Source organism: Acomys minous (assembly GCF_964271855.1).
Source record: "Acomys minous genome assembly, chromosome: 12".
In the NCBI taxonomy this organism is placed as follows: Eukaryota; Metazoa; Chordata; class Mammalia; order Rodentia; family Muridae; genus Acomys; species Acomys minous.
This window is the reverse complement of record NC_140493.1, coordinates 88,367,557-88,385,164: the sequence shown is the minus strand read 5'-3', so window position 1 is coordinate 88,385,164 and position 17,608 is coordinate 88,367,557. Positions and strand designations below refer to the sequence as shown.

Below are 17,608 nucleotides of genomic sequence, written 5' to 3'. Positions count from 1 at the left end.
AACCTCCATTCCCGCTCCAAGTCATTGGAGAAAGATCAGTTTGGTTTGATGTCTGCAGGGCTTAGTTGGCCAACCTGTCCTGGGCCCAGGGCCAGGATAGCCTGCTGAGGCGGGGGTGGGGGGGGGGGGGGGGGGTGGGGGGGGTGGGGGGGGGTGGGGGGGGGTGGCAATGACTGGGGAGGAGATGTAGCCTGGGGCAGCCCACCAAGCAAGGCCTCCCTGGTTAATTGCCCCTTCCAGGCCAGAGCTATGTTGACTGCTTTGGCAGTAGTGAGTGCTTGGAGTCCTGGGAGGAGAGGAAAGCCTCCAGGCTTCATCCTCTCCAGATGTGAAAATGTATTTCTTGAGCTCCTTTCACGAGCTATAATTATACCACATTCTGAAAAGCTCACATTGCCACTGACCTCCATTTCTTCAGTTTATCATGTGGGGGGTGTGAAGAAATTGGGTTGTGTCAAGGGCTTCCCACTGAGAAAGGAGCCAGAGCAGGCTTTCCACCACCCTGTGGGGCTAAGCTGCACTAAGCTATCCTCAGAGAAGCCTGCCTAGCCAGAAATCATTGGGGGGGGGGCACTTAGAAGTGCTGCCTGCAAAGCCGGAGTGTAGCCACTTTTTTAAAAAAGCCAATTGTATTATTATTATCCAAAAATAGCACAGCAGCAGAGAACGCAGGTTCAAAAGATATGTGAGCTTCCAAAAGAAGCCTTTTTGATTTTGTTTTGTTTTGACAGGCTATTTAAAATAGAAGATGTGCTCTACGAATTACAAGTGCTGCGGGCAGTAGTTAGCAGCCATCACTCCTGCACCTGTCAAAATTTGTTCGAATTTCTGGATACCATCATTTATCTAAACCGCAAGGGCCGAAAGTGAAGGTTGAAGATGGCTGAGTTCAAAGCCACCCAGGGAAGTTGGGGGGGGGGGCAGGGAAAGAGGACTTTCTAGAATCCTCTAATTGGCATTTTCTGTTCCCTTTTTATGCATGTAAAATGTATTGTCATGGAGGTTTTTGGGTTTTTTTTCAAAAACAATTTTGGTAGGAAGGACAGGTGCTTGCATGCTCAATCATGGAACAATGAGACTATTGTTCATCATTTTAACATAAAATAAACTCTTTAAAAAGATACGGTTTTGGGTCTGGTTTCTGAGACACCACCACCACCACCACCACCCCCAGCGACGTGGTTTTGTTTTGATTTCCCTAGCCCTGGCTCTCCTGGAACAGAACCACCTGCCTCTCTGGGATTAAATTTGTGAGCCAACTTTTTTTTTTGGTTTTTTGAGACTGGGTCTCTCTGTGTTAGCCGTGGCTGTCCTGGACTCACTTTGTAGACCAGGCTGGCCTCGAACGCACAGCGATCCGCCTGCCTCTGCCTCCCGAGTACTGGGATTAAAGGCATGCGCCACCACGCCCGGCTGTGAGCCAACTTTTAATTGATCATTGAAGGACTAAGATTGATGGCTCAGATGGAGCAAGCACCAGAGTTGGCAGCTCAATCATCTTAAGCTCCAGCTCTAGGGGATCTGATCTGGCACACACACACACATGAATAATAAAAATTTAAGGAGGGTGGTGATACAGGCGACAAAGACGATGATGTGAAAAATGTTAGATACCAGAGTTCCAGTCCTGGAACCTACATGGGGAACTGACTCCCAAAAGTTTCTCTTGACTTCCGCATAAATACATGAGCGTACACACACCCTCTCTCTTAACAAAGTGAAGACATTCTGATTATGATCTTTGTGTGCATTTGGGACTGGAGAGATGGCTCAGGTTAAGAGCACTGCCCGTTCTTCCAGAGGTCCCGAGTTCAGTTTCCAGCATCCACATGGTAGCTCATAACCATCTATAATGAGATCTGGTGCCCTCTTCTGGCAGGCAGGTGTATATGCAGGCAGAGCACTGTATACATAGCAAGTGTAAAAAAAAAAATTGTGTGTTTGTGCAAAAGGCCATGGGAATGCAGACTCCACTGGTGATTCCCCTCAATTGCCTTCTATCAACTTGAAAGACTGTCCTTATGTTGAGGTAGGGAGGTGATGAACCATCTGCTTGAACTGAGGCCCTTACTACTTGTGACTTACTGAGCCACCACAGGGTTGCTGGGATTTGAACCCAGGACTTCTGGGAGAGCAGCTACTACATGGAACCTCCCAGGGCTTTCTCTGCCCTAGACACATCTTGCTTCCTAGCCTCTTTTTGTTTTTCCAGACAGGGCTTCTCTGTAGTTTTGGCTGTCCTGAAACTCGATAGACCAGACCGATCCACCTGCCTCTGCCTCCAAGCACTGGGATTAAAGACCTGCACCGCCACCACCCGGCCCTGGCCTCCTTCCTTGCCCATACCAACAATGGCTCTAACAGTGCATGACTGCTTCAGTCTCCGCTTAGAATTTCCTTTCAAGGCTCCTAAGCACACAAGGGCCTGGTGACCATGTCGGCTTCTGCTCAATTTAGTGACCACCTGGTCTTTAACCATGTTCTCTGCCCATGTGGCTTTAAACGGTCTTAAAATTCATTATGATCATCTCCTCCTTCTACCGCACCCCCCCAAATCCCAGGAGTACAGGCTGATACCACCATGTTTGACTTGTGCTTTCTGATTATATGTCAATTCGCTGGAATGTAAAAGTAACTGGCTCAATTGTTGTCTGGGAGGCTAACTGCCTCCTGCTAACCTACACCTAGTCCTGGGAGTGTCTAGCCTCCGGACAATCTAGTCTAGTCTCTGAAACTTAGTGCTTAGGAAGCCACCCTTGTTCTTTCAGAGCTCTAGGCTGGCTGGTTCAACTCAGCCAACTCTTCTCCCAGCTGACTTACTTAATCTGGCTTTTCTCTCTGCCCAGAATTACTTTGTGTCTCAGCAATCTCCTGTAATCTGGCTTCTCATTTTTCTGGCCTGTTTCATCTTCACCTGAGTTCCCTCTGCAACCTATCTCTCCTTTACTGTCCTGGGAAAAACTGCCACCTCTCTGTAAAACTGCCTCTTAAACTATTTACCAACTATTCTACCAAATCTCTGCCACTCAATTAGACATCATTTTCAAGCTAACTTTGGGATTAAAGGCATATATCACCGAACCTGGATCTAAGCTTTTCTTTACCTGATACTTTATACCAGGCTGGGTCTTGAGCTCAGATCTGTTTGCCTCTGTCTGCTGGATTAAAGGCATGCTGGTATTCTAGACGGATCACACAGACCTAGATGATCTTCGCAAATGATCTGCCTCTCAAGTGCTGGGATTAAAGACCTGTGCCACCACTGTCCGGCTATATATTGGTTTTTCGAGACAGGGTTTCTCTACGTAGCCTTGGCTGTCCTGGACTTGCTTTGTAGACCAGGCTGTCCTCCAACTCACAGCGATCCTCCTGCTTCTGCCTCCCAGGTGTGCACCACCATGCCCAGCTCATGCCCAGCTCTTTATTTATTGACACATGCCCATTTTGTTCCTCTAACCCTCTCAGGAAGAGGGACTATCTCTGCTCCTCAGTACAAATCTTTGAGCCTTGGACTCACTGTTGATTATTTAAATGTGCTGGGTGTTGAATGTTGATCATAATTGAGCGTTGTGGGCTGGAGAGATGGCTCAGGTTAAGAGCACTGACTGTTCATCCAGAGGTCCTGAGTTCAATTCCCAGCAACCACATGGCAGCTCACAACCATCTATGATGATATCTGGTGCCCTCTTCTGGTCTGCGGGTGTACATGCATACAGAACACTGTATACATAATAAATAAGTATTTTTAAAAAAATAATAATTGAGCATTGTGAGAGAGGTAAGGCTTAGGGAGAGGCTGGGCAGAGAGATGTGTCCTCAGCACTGTACCATCTAGGGAAAGGGTGGTACCCAGTTGTAGAAGCATGGGAGAAGGGGGTTCAGAGTCTGAGGCTAACTTCCTCATACTCAACTTTTCTCATCTTCTCTGTCAATAGGGTTCATAGTCCAGGAAGTCCCCTGCAAGTGGGAACTGCTCTTAAACATCACTAAAGATAAGAGCTTCTGAGCCAGAAGCTTTCTCTCACAAGCATGCTCTGTAACTCTATTTGCCAGTGGCCTGATCTTGCAGCTTACTTAAAAAACAAAGATTTTACTTTAGGCCTGGAAATATAGCCCAGCCATTAGATGCTACAACTTACAACCAAAACATCAAGATTTTATTTCATTTTATTCTGAGACAGGGTTTCTATGTGTTAGCCTTGGATGTCCTGGACTCACTTTGTAGACCAGGCTGGCCTCGAACTCACAGAGAATCCACCTCTAACTCCCAAGTGCTGGGATTAAAGGTGTGCTAAGCCCTGGGAGGGCACCTCCAACTCTGAATCAGCTTGATTTCTCATGTCCCTGTGGTAAGTAGCTGGGGTCTTCAGCCTGATAGGGCCCACTCACTGAGTTCCAGTGTAGCCGAGAATAATAGCTATCTTCTTTTTTGTTTCGTTCTTTGAGTGAGGGTTTCTCTGTGTAGCCTTGCCTGTCCTGGACTCACTTTGTAGACCAGGCTGGCCTCGAACTCACAGAGATTCGGTGGAGTGTGGCCCCCTCACCAGGCTTGAATAGTAGCTGTCTTACTTCCTGTTCTACTGCTGGAAAGAGACACCACAACCAAGGCAACTTTTTTTGTTTTGTTTTGTTTTTCGAGACAGGGTTCCTCTGTGTAGCCTTGGCTGTCCTAGACTCACTTTGTAGACCAGGCTGGACCAAGGCAACTTATATAAAAGAAAGTATTTATTTGGGGGGCTTGCTTACAGTTTTAAGGCGTTAGTTCATAATCATAATGTCGGAGACAGAGACACACCGCCCTGGAGTGTCACAGTGGCAGCAGGCAGAGAAGGACAGAGACCAGGCCTCATGTGGTAAGGGGGGGATGTGAGGGTGAGGGTGCTGGAGAGGTAACTCGGGGATGAAGAGCATATATTTATTGGTTTGAGGAGACCCTAAGTTTTATTCCCAGCAACTGTGTTGAGCAGTAACTGCCTCGAACTCATGAAGATCCACCTGCCTCTGCCTCGCAAGTGCTGGGATTACAGGCTTGCACCAGGGAAAGCACTTTTAAAGCATTTTATTTTTCAATTCTGTGGACTGAGAGGCCTAACATCAAGGTGCGGGCAGCTGGCTGAAGAAGAAAGGACCAGTGAGGGTGGAGGAGCAGAGCAGTGCACAGCGGAGCAGTGTGCAGCCACCTCCTGAGCTGGGAGTCCCAAACGAGAGAAGCTTTCCCCCTCAATCTCTCCTTGGTGTTAGAGCCCATGTGAACGCCCCTCCCACTTTAGATCAGGTAAGATGCGGGACAGAGAGAGTCTATGTCACTGATGCTGGGGGTTTGGCTGTTGCTCTCCTGGGAGGAGAGAAATAAATTCAAGCCTCAGACCCTGTCCTGAATTCCTAAGCCCTCTGCCTGGAGTCTGCAGTTTAACTCAATTCTGCTCCATTCTGGGCACCCCAGCATGGCTTGACACTTCAAAACAAGTAATACACACCCCCACACACACACGGAATGTGGTTTATACCCAAGCTTTATGAAAAGTGAATTGCAGCTGAGCAGATAATACAGCAGAGTTATTTGTTTAATCTTTGTTTAATTCCATAGTATGGCTTTCTTTTTTTCATTTAGAAGCCAATATTTTTTTTTCCAAGTTTCAATCATGGCTCCCAGACCTAAGACTTTGAGGCTAAGAAACAGGTCAATAAGTACCTCCATTGCTAAAGCTAGCCGCCTCTCTCAGAATTTGCCGAACCCAAAGACCAAGTCGACTGTACCCCCTCCAGTTACCTGTCCATTCACCCTCCCACCCACCCACCAATTCGTATGTTCAGAGGGGCCCGGGGTAGAGACCCGGTAATGCGGTGTGAGACTGCCCTCTAGAGGTTGCTCCAGGAAGGTGCAGGTGGGGAGCTGAGCGCCTCCTTCATTCCTCACTCACCTTCATTGTTAACAGATGAGGTTAAATACACTAGGCACGTCGTTGGTACAGCTCATTGCAATGACTGCGGCAATGCATTTGTGCACCAGCCCGCTGGAAGCATCAGGGAAAACCGGGTGTCTCAGGTCACAGAAGTAGGCCCCACAGTGGTAGTAGCGATCAAAACTGGGTCTCAAAAGGGTGTCTGACATTTCCAGGCATCCCAGGAGGCAGAGGCAAGTGGACCTCTGTGAGTTCAAGACCAGCCTGATCTACAAAGTGAGTCCAGGCCTTGTCTCCAAAAAACACCGATAGATAGATAGATAGATAGATAGATAGATAGATAGATAGGTAGGTATTCTCAGGTCAACAGAATGGCAGACTTGCAAGAAGAGTAGAAAGGAGTTTCTATACAGAGAAACCTTGTCTTAAAAAACCAAAAACAGGGCAGGGCAGTGGTGGCGCACGCCTTTAATCCCAGCACTCGGGAGGCAGAGGCAGGCGGATCTCTGTGAGTTCAAGGCCAGCCTGGTCTACAAAGAGCATCTGGGACAGCCAAGGCTACACAGAGAAACCCTGTCTTAGAAGAAGGATGGGGGGAGAGGAGGGGGGGGGCTATTCTGAGTGAGAGGAGCAGCTCTATGAATGGCAGGCTTGCAGGGGCCTGTGAGGAGAGTAGAACATACCCAGTTCACAGCCAAGACATACCTAGCAGGGGAGGGAGGGAGGGAGGGAGGGAGGGAGGGAGGGAGGGAGGGAGGGCAGGCCAAGCATGAGGAAACCCACCTAAAGGAACTTCTCCTACACCAAAGGATGAAGTCAGAATGCTGATTATCGAGCTGCAGGATCTTAATTCTTGGAGCGAGTGCATTGATTTGTTCATTCAAGAGGTATCTGCTGAGCGAGCACCTCTGTGTGCCAGGAGCTATTTTAAGCCTGGTGTGTACAACAGGCAACAATCCTACACTTGAGCAGCTTAAAACATAAGCACACACTAGAGGACAAAAAGGCAACACCGTAGTGATCGTGCTTGCTTGCTTGCTACAGGAGACCACACTAACAGCCTCAGGAGGCCACACTAACAGCCTCAGGAGGCCACGCTAACAGCTACAGGAGGCCACACTAACAGTGGCTGAGGGCACTGGCTGTTCTTCTGGAAGACCCCATTCAGCCCCCAGCACCTACATCATAGCAGCTCTAACGGCTGTCACCCAAGTGCCAGGGGATTCCGATGGTCTCTCACGGCCTCCTCAGAGCCAGGCATGAATGTGATACACAAACATTTATGCAGACAAACACCCACACACCTAAAAATTATGCATAAATCCTCTTAAGGTGGTTGGCATATGCCTTTGATGCCAGAATTGAGGAAGCAGAGACAGGTGGATCTCTTGAGTTTTAGGCCAGCCTGGTCTATAGAGTTCCAGGCCAGGATAGCCAGGGCTACACAGAGAAATCCTGTCTTGAAAAACCAAAAATAAATAAATAAATAATGCTTTGTAGACCAGGCTGGCCTCGAACTCACAGCGATCCGCCTGTCTCTGCCTCCCAAGTTCTAGGGATTAAAGGTGTGCTCTACCACATGTGCCACCATGCCTGACCCAGCCTTTCTTTAGTTTAACCAGTCAGAGGATGTGTGCATCTGGACTGCAACAAGATCTTGGTCAGCAGTGGCCTGGGCCAGGTCTGGTACAGCTTGCTTCAGGACAATAACAGAAGAACCTCGAGGTCCGAGGTCTGTTTTTCTTGCTCAGAGGCAGCTTAGAGCGCTCAGGGCAAGGCCCATGTGCTAGGCTGAGGGGTGGAAAGAGTTTTCCACTGAGTGTTACAGTTAGCTAGCTCTTTCTGTTTTGTTTTGTTTTTCGAGACAGGGTTTCTCTGTTGTAGCCTTGGCTGTCCTGGACTCACTTTGTAGACCAGGCTGGCCTCGAACTCACAGCGATCTGCCTGCCTCTGCTTCCCGAGTGCTGGGATTAAAGGCCTGCGCCACCATGCCCAGTTGCTAGTCTCTTTTAGAAATGAGATTGCTGGTATCAGATAGCAGTGGAAACTTGAGGGCCACAAGCCCGTGATGATACTAAAAGTGTTATAGCTCCTCGGTTAAGCTGCTCTGCTGTGCAGGGCAGAGGATGCAGACAGATGGATGTTTGTAACTGGCCAGAAGGCAGGTCCGATGAGATGCAGGCCTGGCACTGCCAGCGGTCAGCACCAAGTTTGCCATGATGGAGGGGGCTGTAGTGGCTGCCGAGGCAGCTCTGCCATTATTGCCTAACCAACAGTAAAGCCCTGGGCATTTAGTGGCAATTCTTCCCCCAGAATATATGGAGTCTCAGACGGTTGGGTTAGAGGAATGGCGTGAGCCAGCCAACCTTTATTTTTGTGAATCGGGGCTTTCTAAACCTTGGGTGGTGGGGAGGGTTTGAGGGCGACTGTGTCTGATTCGCTGGGGTAGGGGTGCCAGGACACTTCATCTACATGTAGTGGGGCGGCGCCTCATTTATGTGCAGTAGCAGGGGGGTGGGGGGAGGAGGGTATTATTAAAAGTCAGTTGCCGCAGGCTAAGATCTCCTTAGCATAGGGTGGGGGATTTCCAGGAACCCCTGCTTGCTCGCTGAACAGGTTCTAGCAGGATAGGGTTTGGCCTGTGATCTTCCCAAAGGGCTACATGATGCTCCTTATAAGATCTGGGCTTCAGAGAGGGGACCCCACTGAGAAAGGGAACGCTGTCCATGTATACCAAGCTCAAAGGCTATCTGAAAGCACCAGCCTTCGCCCTCTCCAGCAGAGCCCCACAGTCAGCATTTAGCATCTGAATACGTAGAAGACCAGACCAACCCTCAACAATATGTGTGTGTGTGCCTGTATGTACACATATATGTGTAGTATGTATACATATATACATATATATGAGTGTTTCAGTTGGTACATCTGTCTGTCTGTACACCACACATGTGCCTGGTGCCCTCAGAGGCCAGAAGAGGGCAGCAGAGACCCTGCAATTGGAATTGCAGATGTAGCGAGCCACTGAGTGGGTGCTGGGTCCTCTGAAAGAGCAGCCAATCCTCTTAACCATTGAGCCATCTTCCAGCTCCTCTTTCTCTTTTTGAGATAAGGTCTCTAGCCCAAGTTGGCCTCAAAATCACTAAGTAGCCCAGGATGGCCCTGAACTTTCTGATCCTCCACTCCACTGAATTCCAGGTGCGTGTCACCCGCACACAGCCACCTGAGATTGAGGGCTGAAACCCAGAGCTTCATGCATATGAGGCAAGCATCCTACCAACTGAACTACGTTCCCCAGCCAAAATAAACTTACCTTCTATAATAAATAAATAAATAAAAGTAAAGTAAGATTAAGGATAATAAGGATTGAGTGCTTGCCTTATTAGATAGGGATACCAGGCTAGCTTTTAAGCAAGACCTAAAGAACACGGCTGAGTTGTAAAGCAGCGATTCTCAACCTGTGGGTCACGACCCCTTTGGGAGTCAACCAACCTTTTATAGGGGTCACATATCAGATATCCTGCATATCAGATATGTACATTATGATTCATGCCAGTAGCAAAATTACAGTTATGAGTAGCAATAAAATATGATTGGAGATCACACCACCACACGAGGAATGGTATTAAGGGGTCGAAGAGTTAGGAAGGTTGAGAGCCACTGTTGTGAAGAGTAACTGGCCGCTGGGGCCGGGTACTCAGTGGAAGGAAATGTCAACGGACAATGGGAGGGGAGAACTTTGATTTTTCGACCCTAACAATTTCCTTAATAATAGTATTTAAGAATAGGTTGTTTTTGAAGCCAGCCTGGTCTACAGGACAGCCAGGGCTACACAAAAAAAAAACCCCTGTCTTAAAAACAAAAAATGAAACAAAACAAAAAACCCAAAAACAGAACAAACAAAACAAGTCCAGGCCAGCCAAGGCTACACAGAGAAACTCTTTTTTTTTTTTTTTTAGAAACTCTATCTTGAAAATACCAAATAAATAAGTAAAGGTGCAATTCTCAGGGCTGGAGAAATGGCTTAACAGTTAATGTAGGGCCAGGAAGCTGTGCTGACCTGGAGCAAGAGTGAGGTGGAGGCCTGTCCAAACCCTGACAACATGAGGCGAGAAGGAATAGGACCTTTTCCTCCCTTCCCTGGGCCTGCACGTCTTTGTACACACAGCCTAACAACCTCCACCTCGGCTACCCTTGAGATGGTCAAGTCACCTGGTGGTGAGGTTACAGTTTAAACTTCCTCTCTCCTTATAAGGTCATGTCCAGAGGGCTGGCGAGATGGCTCAGTGGTTAAGAGCACTGTCTGCTCTTCCAGAGGTCCCGAGTTCAATTCCCAGCATAGCAGTTCACAACTGTCTGTAACTCCAGTTCCAGAGGATCCAACATGGTCTCACAGACATACATACAAACAAAACACCAATGCAGAGGCAGGTGGATCGCTGTGAGTTCGAGGCCAGCCTGGTCCACAAAGTGAGTCCAGGACAGCCAAGGCTACACAGAGAGACCCTGTCTCAACAACAACAATAACAAAAACCAAAAACCTGTTTATGCCAGGCATGTTGGTGCATACCTGTAATCCCAGCACTCGGGAGGTAGAGACAGGTGGATCACTACACGTTCAAGGCCAGTCTGGTCTACAAAGTGAGCTCCAGGGCAGCCAAGATAGTCAAGGCTACACAGAGAAACTCTGTCTTGAAAAACAAAGAACAAGCCGGGCATGGTGGCGCACGCCTTTAATCCCAGCACTCGGGAGGCAGAGGCAGGCGGATCACTGTGAGTTCGAGGCCAGCCTGGACTACAAAGTGAGTCTAGGACAGCCAAGACTACACAGAGAAACCCTGTCTTGAAAAACCAAAAAAAAAAAAAAAAAAAAAAAAAAGAAAAAAAAAAGAAAAACAAAGAACAAAACAAACAACTAACAAATAAACAAACAAAATCTAAAACAAAGCAAAACATCCATTACAGTGGATGGATTCCAGCACTCCAGAGGATGCCTGATCCTCGTACACAGAAACGTGGTAACTATGGCTCTGGAACTGATAACCTAGCTACTCAGTACCTTGCTGAGTGCTTGTACTCAGCTGGACAAAGGGAAGGCTCACCCCCAGGACAAGGTGAGGCAGGGCTGGGACAAGACAGCACAAAATTTCACCAGACTAGTGTGCACGTTTAAAACCGGCCTTTTCCACTCACCATCCCTTCCTCCCGCCCCCACTTGCTCTTTTTTGAGACAGGTACTGACGTAGCTCTGTAGGCTTTGAACTTTTTCACACCGACTTTATTTGTGGTTCTTTAATGCTTACCCCTCCCCTCCAATCCACGTCCTCTAGAGAGGAGAGAAAAGAGGTTAATAGGGACAGAGAAGAAGCAGGCCTTCTTAGACTCAAGTTTCTTGGAGCGACTCCACTGACGTAGTCAGCAGGATTCCAATGGACCAGTTAAACAGCACACCAGCAATTCAGCGGAGGTGACTGCCACAGCAGCTGGAACCCAGAGCCTCCAAGTGCTCTCTCTAGGAGCGTCTTGAAGTGGAGTGATGAACAGCCAAGACCAAAAAGAAGCCTCACCTCTTGTTTTGGGCGTGTGTGTGTGTGTGTGTGTGTGTGTGTGTGTGTGTGTGTGTGTGTATCCTCTCAGAGTCTGCACTAGAATGTATATCAGTTGGCAAAGAAGACCACGCCCCCGCAGGAGGCGGTTCCTCTTCCAGTGAACAAACATCACCTGTTCTCTCACAAGTCTGTTTTCCGTGGAGAAACACTGCACACCCTCACACAAGTCTGTTTCACATCCCACACTTGGGATTAAAACAAGAACACGTTTACATCCATTTCGACATAGCTCAGCTTTGAACTCAAGAAGCTGTAACTTCTGGTGCCCGGCCTCTGTTTCACAATGGTGGCATCACGGGTGTTGGCCATCATACTGTCTGTGCCATTCTGGGACTGAACACAAAGCTGTACACGGCTAAGTAAGAAGAGGGCATCAGATACCCAAGTGCTGGAGTTACAGACCCTTGTGAGCAGCCATCTTGAAGGTCATTACAGGAAGCCAGAGTTTTGACTTTTCAGATTCACTTTGCTCCTTTTTGGTTTTGTTTCAGACAAGGTACCATTCTGCAGCTCGGGCTAGCCTAAAATTCATGTCAATCTTCTACCTCAGTTTCCTAGTTCTAGGATTACATTTTTTTTTTAAAGTTTTTCGAGACAGGGTCTCTCTGTGTAGCCTTGGCTGTCCTGGACTCACTTTGTAGACCTGGCTGGCCTTGAACTCACAGCGATCCTCTTGCCTCTGCCTCCCAAGTGCTGAGATTAAAGGCGTGCGCCACCATGCCCGGCTAGGATTACAATATTAGTATAATTTTAAAAGATCCTCTTCTGATCTTTTGTTTTTTGTTTTGTTTTTTTCCAGACAAGATTTCTCTGTGTAGCCTTGGCTGTCCTGGACTGGCTTTGTAGACCAGGCTGGCCTCGAACTCACAGCGATTCGCCCGCGTCTGCCTCCCGAGTGCTGGGATTAAAGGCGTGTGCCACCACACCTGGCCCTCTTCTGATCTTTTAATCATATATATATATATATATTAGGTTTTTCGAGACAGGGTCTCTCTGTGTAGCCTTGGCTGTTCTGGAGTCGCTTTGTAGATCAGGCTGGCCTCGAACTCACAGCAATCCGCCTGCCTCTGCCTCCCGAGTGCTGGGATTAAAGGCGTGTGCCACCACCACCCGGCTTGGTTTTGATTTTTTAAAGACAAAGTAACTCTATGTAAACCTGGCTGCCCTGAGCTTGATATGTAGACCAGGCAGGCTTCAAGCTCACAAAGATCTCTCAGCCTCCCGATTGCTGGGATTAAAGGTTTATACTACCATGTCTTGTCCAGAACTTACTGAATAGGAAAAGTAAATGTCACACTGATAGTAAATGCTCAAAAAAGCTACATATATTTAAACAAAAACTTAAAGGTATGCAGGTGTTTGCCTGCGTGCGTAGCACATATGTGCCTGGTGCCTCTGAGGACAAAGAGGGCACTGGATTCCTGGAAAGTGGAGTTAGAGGTATTTGTGTGTCACCATGCGGGTGCTGAGTGTGAAGACCAGATCCTCTGGAAGAACACACCATCATGCCCAGTGTGAGAGTATTTCCATCATTCATTAATTTTTTTTCCTTCAGAGGCAAGGCGTTGTTATGTAACCCTGACTGTTGTTGAAGTGAGTGACCCTCCTGCCTCTGCTTCCCAAATGCTGGGATTACAGCCATGTACCAGAGATGGCACAGGGGTTAGGAGCACTAAAGGAGCAGAGTTTGGTACCCAGCAACCATGTAGAATTGCTCACATCAGCTTGGAACTGGAGTTCTAGGGGGATTCAATAATCCCTCTTCTGGATTCTGAGAGCACTTGCACATCTCCCATCCCTCATATGCATAATTAAAAAGTAAAAACAGGCCTAGTGAGATGGCTCAGCAGGTAAAGGCACTTGTCACCAAGTCTTACAACCTAAGTTCCATCCCCCAGGACCCATGTGGGAGGGTGAGAGGGCACCAGAAGTCCTCTGCCGATTGGTTGCTCCCCCCGGCTTATTCAGCAAGTTTACCTCAAGACACATGATAAATAAATACTTGTAATCTAAAGCCAGGCACAGTGTCACATGCCAGTAATCCCAGCACTCAGGAGGCAGAGGCAGAAGCAGGTGGATCTCTGTGAGTTCGAGGCCAGCCTGGTCTACAAAGTGAGTCTAGGGCAGCCAGGGATACACAGAGGAAACCCTGTCTTGAAAAACCAAAAAAAAAAAAAAAAAAAAAAAAAAAAAATCAAAACCAAAAGCTCTGTAAATGCACATCCTTTTCCATCAGAACCTTGGCATAACATCATTTATTTAGTGCAGGTTCCTAGAAGTGATAATACTGGGTCAAAGAGAATGGAGCATTTAAAGATTCTCAATTACTCAAGAATTACTGGGTCAAAGAGAATGGCTCACTCATAGCATTCCAAATAAAAAAAAACAACAACAACAACACTGCCAAACTGCTTTCCAGGAACGTTTTCTAACAGTTGTGGGGTTACTGCAGTCCTATTTTCCCTACACTTTGTGCTTGTGTGTATATACATGTGGTTTTGTTGTTTAGGTTTTTTTTTTTTTTTAAGCAGAGTTTTGCTACTTAATCTAGATTTGACCTGGAACTCGCACATGGTCTTCCTGCCTAAGCATTCTGTTGCCTGAGATTACAAGCATACACCACTCGACTTCTCTGCAGGCTTCCTGTGTAGCAATTACTGTTCTCATTTTAGAGTTCTTTCAACTCTCAATACAACTGTGTAGCCCCACCTCGGTTTTTTTGACCGAAACTCATGAAGCTCAGTCTGGCCTTGAACTCCTGACCTTCCTGTGTCCACCTGCCAAGTGCTAAGATTTCAGATGTGGAAACAACCAAGCCTGGCTTCAACTATGTTAAAAAAAAAAAAAAACCAGTCCATGTCTGCTGACCATTGACAGGTCCACAAGAGCACGCTCAGTACTTGAAACATTTCCAACCGGCCTTAATTCTCGGACGGAAGTAGGGATTTTTACAAATCACTATGGTGGAATATACCGCAAAGGCGTCGCGGCGCTCCCTGCCGGGAAGCAACGTCTCGCGGGATCTCGGTGGTCCTTGGACCCTCGGACCGGACTACAAGGCCCAACATGCAACGCGCTCCAAGGTCCAAGCGGCCGAATGAGAGCACCGAGCCCATGTCACGTGTCCGCCTGCAAGGCGTGGCCTGTCGTCACTCCCACGCCTTTTTCTTCCGCTTGCACCTTTTGGTCGCCATTTTGTGTTGAAGGTTGTAGAACCTCTGAGTCTTGTCGACTCTATGGTCCAGCATTTCGGAGTTCGACCAATCGTAACCCCGACCTCAGAAAAAGAACCCGCCTTTATCCGCAAGGAGGCGGGAATTGCCACGAAGCTCCTGTGGAGAGAGAGGAAGAAGCCGGAGAAAACCAATGAGAAAGAAGGAGTTGATGACGCGAACCAATTGGAACGCGTGGCGATAACGGCCAATGGGAGTGGAGGGAGCCCGGACACGTGGGTGGGGGAGCTGAGCGCTGAGACCAAGGGCTAAAGCTGGGAGGTGAGTCAGTCACCTTGAGCAGGGAGAGTGCTGTGGGCCGACCAGGGGCTGCAGGGGTGTGGGAGTGCAGGTGACTTGGGGCCTGGTGCCCGGGGTCCGCAAGGCTGTGGGGTGGGACGGATGGAGCAGCTTTTGCCTCCAAGGATGGGGATGAGGACAGGAGTCTTTAATCCTTATCAATTAATATTAATTACCAACGGTAATGAGCGATAAACGGCCACTGGGGAGAGTAGGGGACAGCAATTGGAACATGGGCAGGATCCTGCACGGCGTCTGCCAGTTTCTGCCTCCAGCCTTCCCGGGAGACCATTCCTTTTCGCAACATTTCCCTCCTGGGGCCTGAGCCGCCTCCTTTTTTACTTCCGAACTCGGTTGCTGTCTTTCTGCAGACCGCTGCGCAGAAAGGGGTTGACCCCGCAAGCGGCGCTGTCCTTCTGACCTCTAATGCCCTCCTTAGCTGGGGCATAGGAAGAGAGGGGTGGGGAGAACGATTCGGGGTGGATGGGGGACGACAGAAGGTCGACAGTATAAGCAGACCACCAGGCTTTCATAGGAATTACAGATTTCCTTCCCTTCCCCCCCACCCCCCTTCTTGCAGATTGAAAAATGCAGACTACCAAGGCACTGCTGGTTTCTCCAGTTCTGGTAAGCTGTGGCTCGGGGGTACCCTATAGAGCCGTGTGTGGTTTAAGAGCGGTCTTGTTTAATGAATGGACTAAGAGGAGCTGGCGCCCCGTGGTGTTGATGGGCTTTTGGGGGGGATGTGGTGCAGGTAACCTTTGCTTATTCAGGGCTGTAAACCAATCTGTCGCGGCTTTCTGAGTGTCCTCAGAGAGGCTAGAGCTGACCTTTTATCACAGCTCTGTAGCCAGACACCCGGAAAACAGTTTTTCTCAACCTTGGCTGCATGTGCGGGTCATCTGGAAAGCTTACCACTCACGATGCCCAGACTGCACCTCACACCAATTGCATCAGACCGTGGGAATGGAGGTGGAACCCCCAAACAGTTTCTTTTTTCAGAATTTCCCTGGTGATTCTAATGTTCTGCCAGGTTTGAGAGTCATTGTACTAAATAATATGTCAAGAAATTTCCCATCGCTGGGGGCTGTCCTAAGATGGCTATTCTGAGAGCCAAACCGGCTTTCTGGCCCCACTACATGAAGGATTAGTAGCTCTGAGTTTATTTCAGTAAATTTCTCCCTTTGGTGCCTTTTGTTATCTCTGTACACTTCCTGTAACTGATTGGATGTTTGAGTTTTTCTTCTGGGAAACTGGTGAAGGTTCTGTGCCCTTGGAAATGAACTTTGTACCTGGCTTGGTTTGGGTCTGAGGATTGACCCCAGAGTCTTGGGAATGCTCTACAGCCTGGTACATCATTTCAAATGGTGATTGCTGCTACTGCTGCCTGCTACAGATGATCAGAACAGCTGTGTCTCTGGTGCAGCTCTACCTGAGAGAAATAAGAACAAATTAGTTGACCTTGAAATTTATTGGACTGTTTATGACAGTGCTTGTCACTTTGGTTGGGTTTTGGGCTTTTTGTTTGTTTGTGCCTGATTTGGAGGGATATATCTTTTCTGGTTTTGCAGATCCGCTCCTGTACCAGGGGTCTAATCAGGCCCGTGTCTTCCTCCCTCCTGAGTAGACCAGAGGCCCCATCTAAACAGGTAAGGAAGTAAGACCCCCACCCCCCAGGAACCCCTAGGCAATGGTCCCTCCAGTTAGCTGAATTGCTTTTTAGAAGAATTAGGATCTGTGAGGCCTTTGTAACTCCCAAGTCTCAAAATGACAGATGTAGCCCTGTCTGAAAACACCGTAGGACTGACAGACATTCTCCCTGCACACAGAGTACTCTGCCCTTGTCAGGCTGTTTGCCAGCGGCTTCTTAGCTCAGGTGGGTGGGGTGAGAGTGGTTGTCTCCGTGCTCTCTTCCTTACTACTCCCTGTTCTTCCAGCCTTCCTGCAGCAGCTCCCCTCTCCAGGTGGCCAGACGGGAATTCCAGACCAGCGTTATTTCCCGGGACATTGACACAGCAGCCAAGTTTATTGGTGCTGGGGCCGCCACAGTTGGTGTGGCTGGATCAGGGGCTGGCATTGGAACAGTGTTTGGCAGCTTGATTATTGGCTATGCCAGGTAAGTTTGGGGCTGCCTATAGTGTATAATAAGTTCCACCCCATCTGGGCAGAGCCTTAGCAAGATGGGAGCCTTCAAGTTGATGTTATTTTACCTCCTATTTCTCTAGTGACCTAGTCAGAGTTGAAGTATCCCACATGTGAACTTGCCCTTCCTGTCCAAGTCCCCAGGGTAGATGTAGGCTGGTCCCTTTTGGAATAGTAAGCTGCTCCCCTCCCCCACCTGTACCCTCACCCTTTCCTGTCCCTGGCAGGAACCCGTCTCTCAAGCAGCAGCTCTTCTCCTATGCCATCCTGGGCTTTGCCCTGTCTGAGGCCATGGGGCTCTTCTGTTTGATGGTTGCCTTCCTCATCCTCTTCGCCATGTGAGGCTCCATGGGGTCACCCAGCCGTCCCTGCTGCTCTGACTCCATGCCAGTCCCGGTGCTGGAGTGTGCTAAGCTTTACCATTAAACGACAACGTTTCTCTAAA

At 48.5% G+C, this 17,608-nt stretch overlaps 1 protein-coding gene and 1 long non-coding RNA gene across 3 annotated transcripts; both read left to right on the top strand.

The window, feature by feature from the left end:
* Positions 1–6,650: 6,650 nt before the first annotated feature.
* LOC311579426 lies at positions 6,651–7,757 on the top strand. Its single transcript, XR_014773147.1, has 2 exons — positions 6,651–7,282; positions 7,409–7,757. It is a non-coding gene; the product is annotated as an uncharacterized lncRNA (long non-coding RNA).
* Positions 7,758–14,897: 7,140 nt separating this feature from the next.
* Positions 14,898–17,608, top strand: ATP5MC1 (ATP synthase membrane subunit c locus 1). 2 transcript variants are annotated; one of them, XM_084748016.1, is made up of 5 exons: positions 14,898–15,003; positions 15,602–15,648; positions 16,593–16,670; positions 16,959–17,137; positions 17,391–17,608. In XM_084748016.1, the coding sequence occupies exons 2-5, from the start codon at positions 15,610–15,612 to the stop codon at positions 17,503–17,505; spliced, it is 411 nt and encodes a 136-aa protein (XP_084604142.1). In that variant the 5' UTR covers positions 14,898–15,003; positions 15,602–15,609; the 3' UTR covers positions 17,506–17,608. The 2 variants fall into 2 exon arrangements, with proteins under 2 accessions (XP_084604142.1, XP_084604141.1); XM_084748015.1 differs by having other exon boundaries at positions 14,945–15,073.

Excerpts from the sequence above, each read along its gene's own strand:
- ATP5MC1 (XM_084748016.1), top strand. The coding sequence starts at position 15,610 with ATGCAGACTACCAAGGCACTGCTGGTTTCTCCAGTTCTG. Across the intron at positions 15,649-16,592 it reads TGCTGGTTTCTCCAGTTCTG|ATCCGCTCCTGTACCAGGGG; the intron begins GTAAGCTGTGGC and ends CTGGTTTTGCAG. Across the intron at positions 16,671-16,958 it reads CAGAGGCCCCATCTAAACAG|CCTTCCTGCAGCAGCTCCCC; the intron begins GTAAGGAAGTAA and ends CTGTTCTTCCAG.